This window comes from Coloeus monedula (assembly GCF_965178545.1).
Source record: "Coloeus monedula genome assembly, chromosome: 5".
NCBI lineage: Eukaryota > Metazoa > Chordata > Aves > Passeriformes > Corvidae > Coloeus > Coloeus monedula.
Window position 1 is genome coordinate 71,340,841 of NC_138785.1, and position 22,024 is coordinate 71,362,864.

The 22,024-nt window shown below is 37.4% G+C and overlaps 1 protein-coding gene across 3 annotated transcripts in view; it reads right to left on the reverse strand.

Annotated features, from left to right (window-relative positions):
* CTNNA2 (catenin alpha 2) overlaps positions 1-22,024 on the reverse strand; it is a gene marked incomplete at both ends in the record, with an annotated part of 404,326 nt that overhangs the window by 46,460 nt on the left and 335,842 nt on the right. For all 3 annotated transcript variants that reach the window (XM_082282376.1, XM_082282378.1, XM_082282377.1), the window contains 3 exons: positions 11,499-11,699; positions 14,668-14,824; positions 15,089-15,181. In XM_082282376.1, the coding sequence (XP_082138502.1) occupies positions 11,499-11,699; positions 14,668-14,824; positions 15,089-15,181 (451 nt within the window). The remainder of the gene's footprint in view (positions 1-11,498; positions 11,700-14,667; positions 14,825-15,088; positions 15,182-22,024) is intronic.

Consider the following 22,024-nt stretch of genomic DNA (forward strand, 5'->3'; position numbering starts at 1 on the left):
AACTTTCTGGCATTTAAATATTACTGATTGGATGAAAATGAGGAAATCTTAAAAGGGACACAGTAATTCAAATCTTGTTTACACATCCCTATTGATATATATATATGCTCATATAGACAGATGAAAGAACAGAACTGTATTTTCCATGCAGATAATATTCAGTAAGTTCCTGGGATACACTGGAGAAACAGGAAAAAGTGACAGCAACAATAGACCTTAAAAAAGTAAACATTAACAAAACATTGCCAGGCAGAGGGGAAACATTTTAATTAGATAAAGAGTTTGAGAGAGCTGGAAGTTTTGGAAGGAGTATTTAATAAATGCATATATCAAATTACCGTAATTAACAGTACACTCGAAAGTGTAGTAGGAGGCTAATATGATTGCATAAGGAAGTCTCTAGCCTGAATATCAAAAAACAGTCATTAAAAATACAATGAAAACAAGAAAACCTAAAGAATAAAAGAGAAATTATTTTGGGTTATTGGCATAAAATAAGTAAAACTAGAGATGCAAAAATGACAACAAAAAAAGAAAAGGAGGTAAAGAACATTAATATTTAGGGTTAAATTAAATTTAAACTTAAAATTTCTGTCTAAAATTTCCTAACTAGCAGAGGTGGTCAGGTATTGGATATAATTAATAGTACGTGCAACAGGCCTGAATTAGGAATGGGCAGTTTGAAGAACACCTACATAAGCATAAAGAAATTTAACTTCTAAATTTGTATTTAAGTTAACAGAGCATAGTAAAATTTACCCTGCAGTTCTTAAGAAAAAAACCCAATTTCTGAACCATCTTCAAGAACTCAAGAAAAACAGGGTGAAAATTACACAGATTTAGAAAAAGAAAAAAAAAAAAAAAAACTTGTCTATTTTAGATAAAGGCATATAATCATTAAATAAAGGTTCCTGTAAAGGTAGAGAAGAAAGGAAGGAAGATTTATAACATATTCAGCATAATTTCACCAACCAAAAATAAAATGAAACATTACTTAGAGCAATTAATGTTTAATTATCTGTAAATAATCAGCAGATGCTGGACAGGCAACAGATTTGTGGAAATAAGTTGCACCAAGCTTGTACAATTTTTCCCTTGACAGGGCAGTGACAGCAGGGAAGGCAGATATGACACAGCTGGACTTTGGGGGGATCTCTGTGACATTCTTAGACCAAACCAAGGGAAATTTAAATTACATGATTGTAAGGTGGAAAGCTACATTTTATTAATATTCCTGAACATGAGGTATTCATTCCTGACCACACTTATTACCTCCACTGGGTGTGGAAGCTTCTCCCATCGGCTCTGATTTTGCAGACCTGGCTATAATTTAGTCCCTAATTTACATTACTACACATGAACATCATCAGCTGTTTCGAAATGGAAATAGGTATTAAACTGCTTTATGAAGTGCTTGCTTGCCAATCATATTTTTAGATCAGTGCTCACTTTTGATTAGACAAGCAAGAAAAAAACACCTTTAATAGGGGGCTATTACTCAATGCTTCTCTAAGCATATGTTGTCATTTAATGCAGTGAAGTTTTTGAAAATTGAAAATTGGGTTGAGATCTGTATTATTCTCCAGTTATGGTTACTGAGCTCCATGACAAAAAAACCTCCAGTCTTTCTTTTCTATTATTTACCACGCAAAGGAGGATATTCTTATGCCAAAGGTGAAAGAACCACAAGTAAAATTCAGGCAAAGGTGTGAGCTTGTATCTGGAGTTAAAACTTGTAAATGCTTTAGACAGAGAATGATTCATTTATTATGCACTGAGAAATTGGCTATAAATTTTAGATTCAGAAGCAAATCAATACTTCTGGGGAAAAATTAAACATTGGTTTCTTAGCTTGAGCTGTGGCCTTGAAAGCACTCACACATATGCTTAGACTGAAAAATGCAGTGCATTAACATCTCTCAGCCTAACTACATGAATTAATTAGGCACCTGCATAAATGTTGACAGAATCAGGTCCCAAGTTAATAGCAACACTTCTAATTCATTGACTGTGTCATTCCAACAAAATAAAGAAAGCCTTAAATGGCACTGAAAGCAAGACCACTGCCAACAAAATCTAGGTGGAATGGCTGCTGGAGAAATACTGGGAATCAGAAAAGTTGAAATTACTTCCATTTTATCAGTTGATTAATTCTTTTAAATTATACTTTTATTTTTTGCTATCAGCACAGTAGGAAACCAGCACATCACCATGTGTGAATTCACGCCTTGATCGAACTTGTAGTTTTTTGTGAACCACTCTGCTCCACAAAGAAAATATTTTCTCTAAAGCTCTTCTTGTTTTTCTCCATATCTCCTACATATTAAAATTATCAAATAATTATCTGTTTTCTAAAAATATATTCCCTATTGACTTTCTCTCCTATGGCAATCAGTTTGTACTGCAATTTTTGTACTTAGAAACATCACTGCAAATTTTGTTTAGTGATATGGGAACAATAAGATCCCTGATAGAGAGGGAAATGTTAGGTTACCTAATAAAATTATTGAGATAAAAAAAATTTAAAATGTTTGGGCGTTCTTGTTCGTAGCATTAGAACAAAAAGTTTCATTAATATGCAAGATTAAATGAATGCCTTGCTGATTTATTGCACTTTTATGGCCTTATTATTTAGGAACTTGAATTCCTCAGAATCTTAAGTAGATGTGAATGTTCAGAAATGTAGAAAGGGATAATTAAGACACAAAAAAAAGCAATAAAGGTCAAGGACCCTCCAGGTGCATGGGTTTCTAATTCTTAGCAGCATCAATGGGAGTCAGGAAATTTGGTTTGGTTTTGTCCCACTTCATACAACTGAAAGCTTTAAACCTCTTTCCTTATACCAGACAGAGAACAGTAGATGCTTCCATAGACAATTAATCACACCTAGCCTACTTTAAAGACTCAAGTTCAGCTGGATAAAATTCTGATTTTCCTCTGCCCACTGAACAGAGAGGGAGGTGTTTGGCTTAGACCAGATGCCTGCTTTAGACAACCAAGCTTAGGCATAAATCAACCCCATTTGTGCACCCAATCCTGGAACACTTTTGAATCTGAATCAGGCAGAGCACCACAAGACTCCTTTCCATCCCAATCTCACTGGAATGAAGGGTTCCCAGAGGTCTCATCTTTGGGGCATTTGTCTGGCTATTTTTGAATGGCACCAGCAGAGCTATTTCTCAGAGCTTCACTTTCAAAAGATGAGCACCTACTCGACTCTTTCTAGTATCCTGGGATTTGGATCCAAGGGAAGCACCCTTCTCAAAGACCAGGGGTTGTTTCCTGGAGCCAGACTGTCCTCAGACAAACCAGACACTTGAGCTGCAGACAAGTGACTGCTCTCCTGTACCCCACTGCACCCAGATGTGCCCTCTGGCTGGCCCTGATAGCTCTGGATCCATTTAAGCATTTGTACCTGTCCTTGAGAAAACTGATTTTGCCCAGGCCATGTTCACAGAGATCAGATCCATCATTTAAGGTGCCAATCACCTTATCTAAGTAGCCCTTAAATGGTTATAAAAATCTGGTCTGATGTGGGTAAGATTATCCAAGAATGACACGGCAGTCTAAAGGTTTGGACCAGTACACTGCTAAAAGTTTCAGGATCCCTGAGAATGTCTGTACTTCTCCTGAACATCAGAGTCATTTGTGTCACATAAGAAAATTATCTAGAGTGACTGGCAGAATTGTGAACTTAAGGTTACCAGGAGAGAGTAAAACGAAAAAAATCCATGAATGATCCATTACATTGCAAAAATAAAAAAGATGCTCTGTTAGAAAAAAAGCTCAGCCATTATCCAGATTTAAGAGGTTTTAGTATAAAAAATTCACAAAGTTAACAGCTTAAAAATTTCAGGCCTCTGGATGAAGTTTCTTCAGTTGATTTTTCGGGGTTTTGAATTTATTTTTTTATTTAAATAATTCATTAATTTACTTAACTGAAGAAAGAATGCAGTCTACTGGGAAGTTCAAGTATTTAAAACAGGTGTTTAAAAGATAATTCCTAAGGTTTATCTGACATCCTCTGTCAAAGACAGCACAGTTGCTCAGTTTCATCTGAAGGATGAATAAGAATACCTTATTTAGCTCGAAGTGTTTGTCAAAGTCTGTTTCTAGAAGAACTGCACATTCCTTATCAGAAGGTTCTATATATTTCACGAAATGTTTTTAAGTCCTGGTCTCATATCATATAATTTACATTTCAGTCATGACTACTATATTGCTAATTGAAAAGAAAAAGGTTTATAAAAGTCTACTGAAATATTACATAATGTATCATAGAATCACAGAATTGTTTGGCTTGGAAAAGATCCCTCAGATCATGGAGTCCAACCCTTAACTCAGCACTGCCAAGGCCACCGTTAACCCATGTCCCCAGGTGCCACATCTACATGGCTTTAAATCCCTCCAGGGATGGGGACTTCACCCCTGTCCAGGGCTGGACAAGCCTTTGGGTGAAGAAAACTTTCCCCAATATCCCACTCTGACCCTCCCTGGCCCAGCCTGAGGCCGTTCCCTCTCCTCCTGTCCCTGTTCCCTGCGAGCAGAGCCCGACCCCCCCGGCTGCCCCCTCCTGTCAGGGACTTGTGCAGAGCCACAAGGTCCCCCCTGAGCCTCCTTTGCTCCAGCCTGAGCCCCTTTCCCAGCTCCCTCAGCAGCTCCTGGTGCTCCAGACCCTTCCCCAGCTCGGTTTTGGGTATCAAACCCCATGTGTCTCACACTGGTGACTCAGGAAATAGGAAAAACAAAATTAGGGCAGAGTGCTATGGCACAGAGCAGGATGGAACATCACCATCCAATGCACAGGACCATCTTCTCCCTTCCTGCTATTTACTGATTCACTTTTCTCCTGATGAAATGGTTAAAAGTCAGGTATAAAATAATGAATATCCACACCCTATAGCAGTTTGCAGCGAACACAAGACTTTCAGGAAGAATCAGCCTTCACTGCCAAACACGGATTTGGCCACAGCCTGTAAAAACAATGTTCCCAAGTTTCCTTGAATTTATGACCAAGTCCTGGCCCTTTGGCCCATTTGTGTTAAGTCTTCTGGCACTTCCCAGAAGGCTCCAACATTATCTGTGGGTTTATGCAACCAAGCAGATTGGCATGGGAATGGGAGAAATGTATTTGCTCATGTGCAGTCCAGGTGGACAATGAGATGGATATTACAGAAATTAATGAGATGTCTGGAGCACCATTACCAAGTGTTGGGAGACAGGGACACACACACACACAAGAGAGAAAAACACACCTTCAAACTTTGTCCTGACTGAATTGCCATGCACAGAAAGATAAATGTCAGGGGAGAAGCCAGGTAAGTGCTGCTTGCCCCCTGGCCAGCATGGCATTAAGGACAGGTACCTCCCAAAGTGGACAGAGGAGGGTAACAGATGTCAGCTGCAGGGACATTTCTGACTCACCAGTTTCAGCTGTCTCACTCTCCTGTCTACCTGTGCAAGACTACACACAGTGAGCACCCCCAAAACATTATTCCTGCCAAAAAGAACTCCATTCACATTAATATTTCAAATAAAAGCAAACTCTTCAGAAAATTCCCTCAAGAAAGCAGTCTCATGCTGTTGGACACAAAGTGGGTTATGTAACAAGCAAACCACCCTCCCTGGCTTCGTTATAAGTTTGTGTATATCAATATGTAGGTGTGTGTAGGCAAGGGGATGCAAGGAAGACCAGTGCTTTTATTTTAAAACATTATTGTACAATTCACACTTGTATTCACAAAACATTCTGTTGGAGTTGGTGGATGGATATTCATTCCATTTCTCTGCCTTATTTTCCAGACCCAGTAAATTTCTTTCTACTTCTACCACCACCACCCTCCTTATTTTAAAAAGTGGCTTTTAAGAGCATGAAATGTTTTTGAGAACAGATTTGAACAGCAACTAAATAATAATGGTTTATGAAAATGGGAATTTCTATTATATTAACCAACTATTCATTATATAAGGTGTCTGGCACACCCAAAATAGATAATCCTCGTATTTTTCAAACTCTCACTGAGTTAATGTGCATCTAAGTCTTGAATTTTCTTTGATTAAGGAGTAATCCTTATCTTGACCTTCTTCCATTTCTGGAAGATCTTTAGGTTGTGGAGAACAAAGTGGAAATACATACTTGGGATATTCAGTGAATATCTTGCTCTGAGCACAGCCTAACATCCTCAGCCCTGATGTGAGGGCTGTTGTGCATGGGAAAAGTATCTTTTCTCAGCTGCCCATTTCAATGCCACAATTTTTTCTGAGAGGATGAATTAACTCAGAACCTTCCTGTCAATGTGGATAATATAGATTTAATTACTCCATTTACCTAGAGAAATTAAATAAAAATATCTTTTAGTCTCATTTCTCTCTCCCAACCAGCCCACACAGCATTTTCCTTTTGGCAAATCTTGCTGCTGCCTATTCCCCTGTTAATTAACGCATCGAACACCAACCACGGTGCTGACCCTGAAGTGCCACAGGATTTCCCTTTCTGCCTGCTGAGAAATGACCACTTGTGCTTTGCTTGTGCTTTGTCACCAGCTCTTAATCCATCAAAGGCCTTAACACTCACCCCATGGTTACCCATTTGCCAAACAGCTGCATGTGCAGGACATTAGGAAAAGCTTTAAAAATCTAAATCAATTACATTATATTCTCCTTTAGTACTGTGTTCCATTTTTAAACTCTAAAAGTGGAGAGAAAAAGAACTAGCATTTCAGCTTTGAGCCGCAGTGATGATCTATTCTTCTCTTAGGTCTCCTTTAATTGCTTTATAATGCATTTTGTATGATTTCTTAGTGTATTCTTCTGTATATTGATCAGAATTTCTCTGGTTAAAAATTCTTTGGATCAAACCAAGCAATAGTGGAACAGAATCTTGGGTGTTCTCTGGTCCTTTTGTAAAATACTTTTTCTTTAATAATGCATTAATTTTTCTGTTGGTGGTGGTGGTGACACCTTGACCTTTGGATTTCAGTTTAGCAAAACTTTAAAGAAAATGCTACAGTGCTTTGCAGAATAAAAGTCATCATTTGATCAAAACTCCGGGATAAATGATCTCATCTTCTCAGGATGATGGTACCCATAAGTTTTACTGTAACTACCTGAACTCCCATAAAACATGAATTTAACATCATTTATTTTTTAAATAGGCTCCATTTTGCATCTTTTAGCTCTCCCTCAGATTCAATATGGGGTTTTTTTGATTACAGCTATGCTTAAATTTATCTTCTTGCTGCTACATTTTGTTTCCCTTCATATCGCTGCTGAAAAATCCATCTTTCCCACATTTAGTATTAGCTTTGATAACATCACTAAGCTGCCTTTTCCTAGTGATAAATATCTTTAAAGTTTGCCCTACTCACACTGATAAAACTCTCACAGGTTTATTGCTGAATTGCCAGTAATGCTGATTTTCAGCTTTAGTCCATTCTGATAAAGACACAATAAAAAATTTGTGTCAAAACAGAAGTCAGAGTGACCTACTTAAAACCAGCAAGTTACAAAGTTACTGGGATATTTTTAAAACATGCTAAAAAGCTGAAACTCAAATTTCTGGTGTGAATCAGACAATTTCAAATTTCCAGTGTCCTTCACAGGAGTAACCCAAGCAGTATGGTACTTGCTGTTCCAGGATGGTTTCCAGGCAGCCCAGTGCAAACTGAAGCAAAAAAAAAAAAAAAAAAAAAAGGTTGGGAAGTTTTCACAGCCTTTCCCAGGCAGTTCTGGTCCTACTTGTTCTGCTCTTTTCACTTCCATTTCCCACTCACTTCCTTTTACCACAGCCCTGCAAAGTCTACTCCATTTTTCCCAGCTTAAATCCAATCCTCTTGACCTTTAAAGAATGTCACAGCTTTTTTTTTTTTTTTTTTTTCTTTTTCCCTCCTTCTGAAACCTCAAAAATCTTGAAAAACAGCATCTGGACTCATTGCCTGTTCCTTGATTTCTTTCTAGGGACAATTCTTTTTACTTGTTCAGAAACATGGGTTTCTTGCCTTCAGCTTTTAGAGCTTCTGAGATAATTGCTGAGCACACTTCAGTGTCCTCCTCGGTGAAGGCAACGGGAGAGTCTCAGCTGGCCTTGGTCACTCTGGGTACTGAGCAGGATGGGAGATCTCAATATTCAAACAGAAATTCTGCTCTGTTTCCTCTTACTCCTTCCCTTTCTTTTTGCCTTTATCCTTGTTTTTAACTTTTTCTTTCTTCTCTTTTCCTTTCCACCCTTTTCTCCTTTTTTTTCGTCATGGACAACTTGCAACAGGATAATTTCACAGCTTTCCACAAATCTGAATACCAATGCAACATTTAAGAGAGAGCCCTGAAAAAAACCATCAACCAACCAACCAAAACAAAACAAAAAAAACCACAAGGAAACAAATAAAAAACACCTCAAAAACAATCAATCAACCAAAAAAATTGAACCTTGAAGCTCTAGTTTACTCCTGCACAAGTAACATCCACTAAAATCTACGAGTTTAGTGTTTGTTCCCAGTGAGCCCTATGGACTCTGGTTTTATAGGTTTCATCTTGGATTTATAAGAAAATCAGCAAGTGAGAGCTGAGTTTTTGTTATGGTTTTTAAAGGAAAATGGAAGTACTCAATTTTAAAAGGACATCAACCAGTCTCTCACTCTTCATACTGCTGCCAGAGATAAGAACCCAGCCTCTACCAAGTACTTGGCTTTAAAGGCAGTTTGTGAGACAAGCACAGGCAACAAAGCACTGAAACACTAAAAAAACCACCCCATATATTCCAAAAGGCTGCAAATTAAAATGACAAACAAATAAAACTTGGAGGTGAGACTGGTTATTAAAGCAGTGTTTGTAGTTCCACTCCTCAGAAACTATCAACGTCATTTTCATGAGAGATTAATTTTTTCTCCCCTAAAAAAACCATTAGCAAGGTGTTTGTCTTTCCAAAACACTGTATCCATATTTCTCCACTGTGGATCCAACCTAATACAGATAGAACACAGTGAAATCTCTGGAAGAGGCTTAACAGAGGCTTTCCTTTTCTGAGCTGACAGTTAAAAGTAAATAATAATTATAAGAGGAAGGTAATGTGCTTATTTCCCTTCCATTATCATTTAGCTACATTTTTTCCAGCTTCCAAAAGCACTTCATTCAAAATTAAATTAAGGTCAATTAAAAAAACAACAAAAAAGAAGGAATAAATATGAAAACAGTGAGATGTTCATGACTGTGCTTCTCACAGAGATTTGATGCGCACATCTGTGGGCGGAACCTGAACCCAAATAAATCACTGGCATCATTCCTGAGTGTTTGGTAAAATCTGGGCAGGAACTCATGGTGATTGAGGAGTGGTGATGAATTGAAAAAATATAAAAATAAATGTATGCATTCATACATTCCAGATCATGGAATCTCTGAGGTTGGAAAACACCTCTCAGACCATCGAGCCCAACCATCCCCCCAGCACCACCGTGTTCACCACTAAACCCTGTCCCCAAGTGCCACATCCACAGCGGTTTTGAACACTTCCAAGGATGGTGATTCCAGAACGGCACAAGGGGGGTCGAAATTCCATTTTAACCACTTTATTCTAAGGCGATGAAATGAGTCAGTAAATTCTACTTTTTTTATTCCTAGAGAAATAATAATCAATGCCTTTGTAAATGGCCTGAAAAGCTGCAGATAGAGATTGTGCTCTAATATTAATTATCCACATTCACAACTGGCAGAAATTGTTTAAGCTTCATCAGCTTCATTGAATTTGGGCCCATTCTGTCTCCTGAACTACTGCTACACAATTTGTACATGATACAAAGTTCTTAATATTGTAAGCATAATATATTTTTTTTTTAATACTCACAAGTTTATTTACACTTTATAAAAGAAAAAAATAAGTAATAATTTTGACTTGGAGGAACAGGGACTTGTTCTTACCTATTGAATCCCAGCATTAACACACTGATGTTGTCAAGATGCACTCAGTCCAGAGTTTATAGCACTTAAGTTATAATTCGAATTGTATCAAAAAGTGAATTAAATATGGAATTTTCTGTGTGTATTACTGATCTATAGAACAGCACTTTATACCTGCCTGTTGAAAAATTTTTAATAAAAATGTTATAGAATGTTGGGTCACAAATTTTAGCTCAATAAAAAGCCCGAGCATACATTTTGTTTTGTTTAATAAAGAAATCTTAATGGTAGAAAGAATTCTTCATAGTCCCTTCTTGACCAAAAGATGACTTTAACACAAGAGTGCAGCAAAATATGTTTATCATGTAAACTGAAGAGATTATTTTCCTTCTGTGGATTCATAAAACCAGCTCATAAACTTTTAAAAAGAAGCTAAATTTATAGTACTTATTCCACTGATCTCGTGTTGGGTAGGAAAAAATAGACTGACATTAAGCTGGGGGCTACAATACCACAAGTAATATTTAATCATCCCAAAATCAGGTTTTTTTAGCTCATTTTGTTGATTCCTGTTCTCTAAGCAAATACAGAGACTGCAGATCTACACTAGTTTTTGCTTTTCCATCTCACGGGGCAATTCCTGGGCTTTCTGTCTGAAAGTCAAATTGGATGTGTCCTGAACTGGTGCAATTTTCCTTTGTTCCTTCTAAAATAATCTTGATGGTTTTAAACCCCAGATGAACAAGTGCAATCAGGCAGGGGAGGATCAGCTCAGACGCTTCCAGACACCCACAGTTCGTGCATCTTTATCCTACCAGGGGCACCTGATCAGTGCGTGGAGACCCAGTCTGTGAAGTCAATGAAATTCAGAGCATGATTCACCCAAACCCACCCAAACCCACTGCTTTTAGATGAGAGCACTTGGTAGCACTGCCTGCACTGAATTATTGAGAGCACTGATATAAAGGGCTTTAAAATGACCAGCACAGACCTAATCACCTACACTGAGATGAATCCAATCCCAGCCCTGTCAAGGCAAAAACAGATTGAAAAAAAAAGAATATTTCTTCCCAGTCTACCAATCTAGAAGACTTTTCTACTTTTATATACTCTACATATTTCATACAATCTAGCAGACTTTTTTATTTTTTTCAGTCAGGTGGTACATTTTCAGTTGCTTATATGTATTTTTCAATGAAAAGTTGAGTTGTTTTGTTTAGCAACACTTCAGTCATCAATGAGTACATTCACCTGCACAGACTAAAGAGTAATGTTTGCAATGATTTTCTGGAGACACATAATACACAATCAATCGACTCAGAAGAAAAGGCTGTGTATTATTTATTCAAATCATAGAAGCTTTGATGTAGTGGCCTAGTCTGGATGTGTTACTGAATCTCTTCTCTTATATGGCTCCTGTCAGTATGACTTCTGCAACAGCATTGAGTAGAGAATAAAAATCACACTCATGGCCATGAATTTATTTGTTTATATCTTGTTTTCAAGTACAGATCTCCCTCTGAGTTACGGATCTCAGAAAATTAACCGAAAGTTTTAAATGACTAAATAAGAGTATTTCAAAAATTCTTTCAGCATTTCAACAAACTTACCAGTTTCAGAGAGCAGTTTGGTAGCTTCCAGCACCTTCTCAGTGTAAACCCCAGTCTCATAGTTTTCCATCTCTGCATTGATGATGTGAATGACTCTGGCAGCACGGCCCCGGATGGCACCTGCGGTCCTGTCCAGTGTATCCACATCCCCCTCTTGCAGAGCAATCACACACTTATTCACATCTTCCAGGATGTGGTTTTCTGGGATGGAGGGGAAAATACAGCTCATTTAATTTGTTCTTCCTCATAGCAAAGCTTACTGATTTGGGCAAATGTCAGTATGTTAAAAAATTGATATATATATATATCTTTATCCAGGCTGCAAAACAGATGCCCTTCTGTGATACTGTCACATAATAGTAAAAATCAGTGTGATATTTATCTCTACTAGGGACTGGGTTACATCATCCTTCCTCTGCTGTGAGACCCAACCTGAATTTCCTTGAAAACCAGTCACATTAAGCTCAAACATCACACTGAATTTTATCATAACGAAATTGTAATTAAAATTAATGCAAAGGGGAAAGCAGTCAAATATTTTGTAGATTCTCTAATAAACGGGCAATTTTCTGAAGGTGAATTTACACTCTCCCATAAATGTTTATTATGTTTGGCTCATTTTTTGCCTCAGTAAGTCAGAAAAGAACATAAATCATATTGAAAAGACAACAGCAGTGGCCTTTGTAGATAGCACAGAACCTGGGCATGAGCAGTTCATCTCCCTCGCTCCATCTATGCCAGAGATAAGCTGGGAATTTCTAATAACACACACTAAAATTATATGTGACTGTGCATATTCTGAAGCCAGAGTTGACAACAGTGACTCTGCTCAGAGGAGGTGATATGAAGCATTTTTATCAGATTCTTGGGAGCTGCATTGTTATTTTTGTGCCTCTGAATCAGGCCGTCTGCTCTCATGTGCTGCAGTATCATAATTTATGTAGTATTCTCACATACAAATTATGTGAAAACATGAAGAAGATTTTGACTAGGTCAGGTATTATTTCCCATCAGTCAGTAGAGTCAAAAATAACTTTAGTAAAACCACAACTGAACTTCATATCTGACTAAACTCAATCTGAGAAACTCAGTAACTCTAAACAGCAACTTGATTTTCTGCTAGAGACATATCTAAACTGAAATTGAAATGTTGTTATTTGTAGTAGTAGTAAAAGAGAATTAATCAGTTCACCAACTGTTTTTTGTTAATTATCCTTTGTCATTAAAAAGAATGACTCACTAATCTTCACCGTTACAAATTCCAAGGTTGGATCATTTGAGGGTTTCAGAAATGTTTTACATGATGCGAATTTTACTCTGCAACAACTTTGGTTGGAAACTGAGAGTCCCCTGAGCTGTGAATCTGAGTAACTTGCAGAGCAAAATTCTTTGTTTAAAACGCTCCCTACTCAGAATGAAAAAGCAGTGCTTTGTTAAAATTTTTCTTCACTGTTTCCACTTCACCATCACCAACTGCTTTTACCATGGCACAAACAAATTTTGCCCAACAAGAAGGGATGTATGGATTTGGACAGCGCATTTGGAATATAACTTATTATAAAATAACTTATTAAAATTATGGTCAGCTTTCTTTTGGTAGCCACCATGTTATTAAAACATAACATCAAATGTGACAGTCAATATGAAGAGGAGGAGGTGTCATTTCAGGAGGTACGTTTAACCAGATAGTGGCATTTTGAATGCTTCACTGCTTTAACATCCAAAAATAAAAACACCCTGTGTAAGCTGAGGCTTCCAAACTTATAGCAAGAGCAACAGGCTTTCTGTTTCCTCATGTTTAACAGAGATGTCTATGCAAAGAATTAGGAAAAAAACACACTCTAAACTTAACAGAAATAATACTTCTCAGCCACCTTGGAAAGTTTGGATCTAAGTCAAAACCCTGTTAGAAAGAATTAAGATTTGAGAAAAAGAAATGAAAAACCCCATCATCCATTCAAATTACTTCTTGTTTATGGATACAAGCACTTGGAGTAAGCAAAGTCCTCAAAAAAACAAGAAAATGGACATTTGAGCCAGATTTCCAACGCCGGCATGTGGACTGGGTCTGAAGTTTACCGCCTCATCACCCCTTTCACTTAGAACTAGCTCTGCCAGAAAGTGTTTGTCAGCTTCAAATCTCAAATAAAAATCAATGTTCTCCCATATTCTGAAGTACCCTTTTATTCACAGAGCTCGTTTTCATTTTCTTGCCATGGCTTGCAGGGAACACTCGCTGGGTTGTTGAACAGAGGAGCGTAAGTAACTAAACCAAACCATTTCCCTGTTAATAAGAGTAGCAGGATACAACCAAACAAGATAAAAAGGGCAAAAAAAGAAAATTAAGGAGTTTTTTTAAAGGATAAATATACTTTTCTTCCAATATTTTTTTCTCACAGACTTCTATTAGAAAATTTACTAAACATCAAGGAAAATAATATAGAATGAAACATAGTATTTCAGCCAGACTACCTCATGATGTCTGGCCCTTCTGAGCAATTCGAGTGAGCAAAGCCCTCTTGGCACTCTCTATGTCCTTACCCACAAAGTGAAATTCACCCTTCTAAGTGAAGTAGGAATGTGAGTTTTCTGCAGCAGAAATTAACCCAAGCCATGCACCACCTTGCAATTACAGCATTCACTGGGTATGAGCATATTATAACAATACACTCTGCCACAAGCTGAAGCACTTTACCAGGAGGATGGAGAAAAGACTGCGGCCCAGGGTCAGTGTCCTTCTCTTCTCCATCCCTTCTTTACCCTCCCAACCCAAAGCACCCCACGATTCTCTAAAGTTAACTTTTCCTCATCTTGCCCACAACTGCACAAGGATTCTAACAATTTCTACAAATACTCTCAGCCTGTCACAGGTCTTGAACACATTTTTAAAAAGTGACCAAAATCCTACTTTGTGCCTGAGTTGAAACAGAGAGTCTCTAGGAATAGAAGCACAAACAGTATGCTATTTTCTGGGAGGTGAAAAGCCAACTGTTGCTACCAGGGATTAATTGACATGGCATGGTTGCTCCTACTGAGTACAGAAGATCAGCATTCCGATAGAAATGGACTAATAGGTCGATAATGCTTTAGTAATTATAGCTTTTGTCCACTCTGACCCAATACTTTAATTTCGGTGGATATTTTTAGAAAAGTCCCTTGATCCCAGTACCTGAAACAGAGAGGAAATCATCCACTGAAGTGATGTCATCGACAGCCTCAGTGAGAACTCGCACCTGTTTCTCCCACTGGTCCTTAAACACATCCATGTTGTCCTGGGCTACTTTGCTCTGGGGTCTGGCAGCCAACGTGAGTGCAGCATTAATTACCTGTTAGTCAAACCCATTTGTTAGAAGAAGAGTGGCAATTTTTTTTTTTTGCAAGGGAAAGAGCAAATAGGTTTTATGGACTGCGTTAAAAATACAGCATTACAACACATTTGATATGAAGGGTCTTAAGACATGGGTGCATTTTTCACAGTTTGTGGAAATCAGGCAACAATCTCATGACAAAGACAAGGCTGTGCTCCTCTTCTGATGCTTTTAAGTGCTAAAAGAGTTCTCAAGTACTTTTTAGCAGGAATCTTAACTCACCTGTGGGCACAGACTATCAATCTGTGTGGCTGCCATACGGACCAACTTCACACCTTCTTCATTATTGGAGATAGAGCAGGCCAGATTTGCAACCTGCAATGAAATCATGAAATCATCAGGATGAGAATCAAGTTCTAGGCAAGTGAGCCATTTGATACCTTTCTCTGCTCTCATTGAGCTTTGCCTGGAATAAAAGAATTTTATACCAGAGGAATAATACATCTTCTGCACTGGTGAACAGAAATCCACGTAGATGACTTCCTTACTACCAAACAGAACTACCCATCTTCTTTACATTTCTCTCAGAATCTTCCTTCACTGTCAAGTGTTTCACGGTCTCCTCTATAGCTTGGAAATTATCTGCTGAGCAGTCATAGCGGGAACGCAGAACAGCCACACATTTATCTGTACATTTCCTTTTCTCAGTTTCTTTTTCCTCTTATGAACCATGTTCATTATTAACACAAGTGATCAGGCTCATCCACACACTTTGCAAAATGAAGGATTTTTGACGTTCTTAGATGTGGAATCATACTTTTCAACCCATAAGAAAAACCGATACCTTCACTGATACAAGGAAGTTACATATCCCTCAAATATCTTCATTGTTTCTGATGGTTTTATGTTAAAATCTTGTTAAAATATTTTTAATTTCATTTGGACTTTTTTCTTTTTATGCGTTTGTCTGCCCCACAGTAAAATATCCATTAGCAACAGTAAAGTAACCTAGTGATGTGAAATATCTCTGTTGAAAGCCTTGTTCTGTAACACAGGACTGAAGATCTTGTTCAAAGCTCTTTAAATCTACATTTACTTGCCCTGGCACAGCTTTGGGAACCTCATAAGACTGAAGGCTATTTGGATAAGATAAAGACTTGGAGAGACATCTGAATGAGATCTAGAAATCAGACTCTGTCTCCAGACACAGCAGAGCTGCATCTCTGTGGCTTGGATTCAAGTGGAGGAGCACAAAGATCACAGAGCTCTTCCAAAAAAAAATCCATTCCCAAAAGCTTTGTGCCAACTCCATGAGTCTGCCATGGGTTTTTCAAACAGCAATTCATGTCCCAGTGCACACTGTGATATTTAAATCACAAAGGTACATTTTGGGATGGGGAAATACAGGATGTTTTTTTAATCATCCAAAATTATGGCTCTTTATTCTAATCTTTATTAAAATAAACTTATAAAATTTTAAATATGCTTCCTTCATATTATTCACTGTGCCTGAAGGCATACCTACCAGTTGGAAATGATTCATGAATTAGTTCAAATGCCCCCATCTTTCCAGTTTTCCTCCAGTCTCCCCTTGTGGTATTAATCTGTTCTCATCTGCAGTGCACATCCCTGCCTTAGCCCTGATCCATCTGTTCTGCATAAAGCCTATTTCACTTCCAGTTCTGTGCAGCATGGCTTGCATTTATCATAGTGCCAAAGCCCAGGCAAGAAAAGAACCCAAGGCTTCAAAGAGTCTTGCAGGTATTTCCTAGTCAAGATTTTATCATAATGTTGTGATTTTTATTTTCATTTCATGATGAGACAAATGAGTTGGTCTGTTTGTTAACAGCTTCAGAGCCCTCATGTCAAAAACATTCTCCTGAGCTGACATCTTCCAATTAATTTACCATTTTCTGTAGTCAATTCTTTGCACACATCAAACAAACCACTTTCATCTTCACCAGAAAAAACAGCTAAGCAGGATAATATTGAGAATGCATTAACATGAGTGTAAATTACAGACTTAAAAACTAGTAAATGATATTAAGTTTAGCAAGTGCCACCTTCCTGTATTAGAACTAAGTGGCTTTTCAGACTGCCCTTACATTTTGTGATGAACATGGTAAGAATTTGTCCTAAGACTTCAGATGTAACATTTACTTTTTTTGCAGATAGAAATATGTGACTGAAGGGGGCAGGGTGTCATGAAATGACCATCAAACTATAAAGCAGGTCTTTGAGTTCCTCTGGAAGGGAACTTTGCAGATATAATCAGCAAAAGTAAAACTTATTTCTTCTTTGTGTCTGTTAATTACTCTTTAAATAGAATCTGATGAGACAATATTTGGATGTTGCAAAGTGCCCTGTTTTTCCAAGAAGGATACAGGCACAACCAAAGAAATCTTTTTTTCCCCTTTTTTTTTTGTAAAATAGAGTTCAGTACATCGTTTTGGGAGTTAGAATTAACACAAGAGTACAAATATAACGTACTGCTACATTACATATATAGCAAAGAGCATTGCAGTTATCTGTTTTAAAGAAATAATGATACACATCATGTATAATCCAAAGTTTAATAGTTTCTGTGGTATATTTTAAGCCTTGCATAAATCATCAGCAGTCAGGCAGCAATACCATTCCACAATCCAGCAGGGAGTGTGCCAGCCTGCACCACAGCAAGATCTGATTAAATCAAATAAACATAGAGATAAGCAAATTCCACAACGGCAGATGCAATCTGGATAAAATTGAATTTTGCACTACAAATCTATGACTTTACCCAAAACTTAATTTTTAAAACATGGCAAGAAATAGTCTTTACTTGCTTAAGACTGCTTTTCAGTGCATAATCATGGATCTGTGAAACAAAGAAGTTTTAGGTGCACTCAATCACCAGATACCACACGATTTAATTACTTTGATTGACTTTGTTATCAAATGCACAGTCAAGTCACTACCAATTAATATTCTTGGCACAGCAAGGTCCACATGCATGCTCTTACTTGATAGAAACCACAAGGTAATTCCCCCTGCTTTAGCTTATTATAAATTCAGCAACTTCAGATATTTTTCCTACCTAAAACTAAGAACAAAAAACTTAAGACACAATTGCACCCCACTTAGCTGAGACATTTGGAGTAGATGCCAAACTGATCCCTTTGGACAATGTATAAAAAAGGGAGTCCCTTCCAGGGGCAATTTCAGGTGCCTGGTTGACTCATCCTCCGGATGTGTTTGGTTTATTATTTAAACTTAGACTACAGCTGGCCCTGGTGATTGTTGAAAAATGTATTACTGAAATAAAAGATGTTTTACTGGAGCATTATAACTTGTTGTGCATGGGCATATTTAATACAACATGTTTTGTGAAGAACACAGCCACTTTTGAGGTTGGGAATTACTTAAATGTGCCACTCCTGGGTTGGATGGAGCAGAGAGCTTGGAAAGGAAAAGAAAAAGGCTGTGTATTAGTGTATTAGCTGCCAATTTATCAGAACTTTGATTTGAAGCCTTTACCTTTGCACTTCAAATGCTCTGTCTCCACCAAAGCATTGAAGGGGAGGTTTCATAAGAGGCTGTGGAAGCAACCAGGTAATTCATTCATTTTTCTTTTTTTTTTTTTCTGTTTACTAAGTTCCTTGAGCACACTGAACTCACTGAGTGCCTAAGGAGAACTTAAGATTTTATTGAGATCAATGTGAACTGTCTGAAGAGTATTTATATCAATGAACACATTTTAAATACCAAAATCAATGAACTGTGAATCATTCTCAAAAATGCGTGGAGAACTTAATACCAGTGAAACTGCTGTGTAGATGAACATTATTGTCCAGAATTTCAGGCCCTCTAACCTACTCTTATACCATCAAAACAATTGCTGAACACCTTAAACCTGTCCTGGTAGAGCATGGAGAGGTAATGAACAAGAAAATAAACATCCAGCTCTAGCGATGCAGAATTTTTCTGTAATCACCAAATCCACTGAGCCAATCCTTGAACTGGGGATGTGAAAAAGCAGGAACCAACTCCTCCATATTAATTTCTACCAGTGGCACTGATAGCCCAAGATGCAGTTCTGCACCTTGCCAGGTATCTGTCCTTAACCATGCAAGGAGTTCCATTAGTTTCAATTATTTAAAATACATACAGGACCAGTTCCTATAAAATTTATCTGCATGTGTTTCATTGTATTTCAACCTCAGTTTCCTGCTGGATAGCAGATTGGGGTGGGGAATGACTTTGTTTCTAATGCAAAATTTTATTACTCTTTGTGGTAACTGTTCCCTTAGGAGAGAAAAACTTTATTTCTGCCACAAAATTGCACTCCAAACTACAGAAGTAATCAAGGATCTTACATATCAACTTACTTCATTTTTACAATGATTAAAATCAGGTGTAGTTACCTGTCATTGTGGTTTTAAATGAGACTATTTCCATTTTTGACTTGAGCCCTTTGTACTATTAAAGGTAACTATGACTATCAAGATGTATTGTGCTCTTTTGACTACCAGAATCCATTGTCTTCTGGTTCAAAATTAAATTCAAAGATTTAACATGGCCATTTGGAATTCAACTGAAGTGAAAAGGCCCAAAAGAAAAATCTACTGCTTAGAGCAAAAATGTAAAAAAAGGGAGCAGTATAAGCTACAGCAAAAGAGCAATAGCAACACAAAAGCTGCAGAATATCCTGTTTTTTAACATTTTCCTTTTATTCCTTTTTCCCACCATAAATTGCTTAGAAGAAATGATACCGAAAAAGCTCTGTTCAGCTTCCCCAACCATTTAACCATTCCAAAGCAGAGAATGCAATATATTTCTATCTCAGTTTCTTAGTTTTCCATAGCTTTTGTAAATGTGTGATTTCTTTTTAAATTGTTTTTATTCCTATTTTTCTATTTCTCTATTTTTTTTCACTGTAATTAATTGCTTAATTAAGTATGAGGAGGAAAAAAATTGCAACAAGTTGTTCTTTATTTAGGAAATTGCAGAGTAACTTACACAAACCCAAGACACTGGTAAAATTATGTGTCTACACCACACCTTTGAGAAGCTGAAACTTTCTGAGTGATTCAGCTTGAGTTGAAGGTGGTTTAAGTCAGAGACTTCTGTAGCACTCACAGGGGACTAAAGCCAAGCAAATAATCAATTATCATGTTCAGCTGATGAGACCTAACTTGCTGAACTGTGGTACCTTAACTATTTGTAATTATTTATCCATTCACTTAGTAATTTATCCAGATACTGTTTCAATCTCTGAATCCTTCAAAATTGTGACATATATTAATGTTGGTACTGCTGTAGGCAGCCCAGTGATACTCATGGAGCCACAAGTAAGAGAATATTTTCTAAGGGAGAGCAGAGTTGAAGCCAAGTTACCCAAGATCTTCAACTTATTTATCCTCGCTGTACTCACTCAAGCATTCTATTAGGAGCAAAACTCTATTTATCACTAGACAGGATGTTTTTGCACATACACAAACAAGTGCCAAAAATCAAAATGTCACTGAGAGCACACATTGCAGCAGATTCCTGTTCCTCATCATGCACTGAAGTGCCAGCTTGTACTGCCATGAAAATATTAGACTGTGGCCTCTCCCTCAGAGCCTATTCCATATGGCCTGGGGGAACCTCATAATGGATAATATGGCCAATTTTCTCTCATTTATATCAATCATTTATATCTCTAAATAAGAGATGAATTTTTAAGTTGTTCACCTGTACATATATTTCACATCATTAAAAAATCTAACTGCATGAAAAGCAGTAAAAAAAGGCATTTCTTTTATAAATTAATAATGAGCTGATTTACCGAGTTTGGTGTTTGCTTTGAAAATTTCTAGCACCAACCCTGAACATATTTAAGATGAGCTGCTCAGACATTTCCAATATGTATCTAAGGAGATTGGTACCAGCAGGGTGTTAGAAAGCTACAGAGCATTTTAAGCACAACAGTTGAATGTTTTATTTCATGTCTTATATGCTGCCCACTGAACCCATGAAAAATTCTTTTCAGTCTCAAAAGGTCAACAGCATTTTCTCTCATACTTACTACAGGAATGAGGCTTTTCCACTCGCTACAACTCCCTTCAGACTTCCTCTGCATCAGATTTACTCAGAAGAGCTTTAAAAGATTTCTGCTTTTGGTAATGTTCCAAGTACCTCGACTTCAATAAATTCAGCGGGTCTTTGTCTGAGATTTTTAAAGGAAACCTAAGAGTGTTGGAAGCCTCATGTATACAGAAAGCTCAACTCTAAATGAAAAGAACCTAATTTTAGACAATTTCAATGAAGTGTTAAGTCAATCTGAACCTCCTCCATTTTCCAAGATCATTCTGATGCATGCCATAATTATGGCCTATAGGATGGAATAAAAGGGAGATTAAAAATGAAGCACCTTGAAAAATCCTTCTACTTAACTATTTTCATAACTGAAAAGAAGCCAACATTGGCTCATGTTCAATTATAGAGCAGCCAGTAAAGAATAGAAGAAAAAGGTATCGTAATATGTTTGCTCCTTTGCTTTTAGTACCAGAAAATAATAATGATTTCATATATAAATAAAAAAAAAATAGTAGAAGTAAATACCATCTCTTCTTTTCTTTCCTTTCCTTTTATATATGGAACATGATCACAAAACTCTGTCGTCCTGAAACAGGTCAAAGTTTTATGCTACACTGATGAGCCTCAACTGTGATAAATGTGCCTGATTGCAAGCACAAGAAACCCCCTACTGTGCCTAAGGACCTTTTAGAAGAAGAGCGGGACAATCTCTGAATTTAGTCCAACTTTCCAGGTTATTGTGATTTCTCAGCAACATCATCCCAAGAATTCTCTATGGAAACCAGAAGAAAGCAAATTGATTAAAGAAAGAGCAGGTTATTGTCTCGGAGCAATTTCTCCAATTTACAACTCAGAAAAATAATTCTGGAAATTACTTCAGTTTCAGTTTTACTTTTTTTCTTTTTCAGTTTTTTTCAGGGTTTCAGATTTACTTTACTTTCATTTGTAAAATTTTTCAAGAAATGCTGTTGGACACTTGGAGTGGAGCACTGCCCAGAACTATCAACTGCATTCTCAGCTGGAACTAATGGGCCTGACAGCAACTGCCCCAGCTCTGACCTGAAGATCCGATCTCACAATTAAAAATCCAGGCCCACAGCTGTCAGGGGTTCTCTGTTCCACTGGATCTCTAAATAGCTTGAAATTCAAGGACTTTAA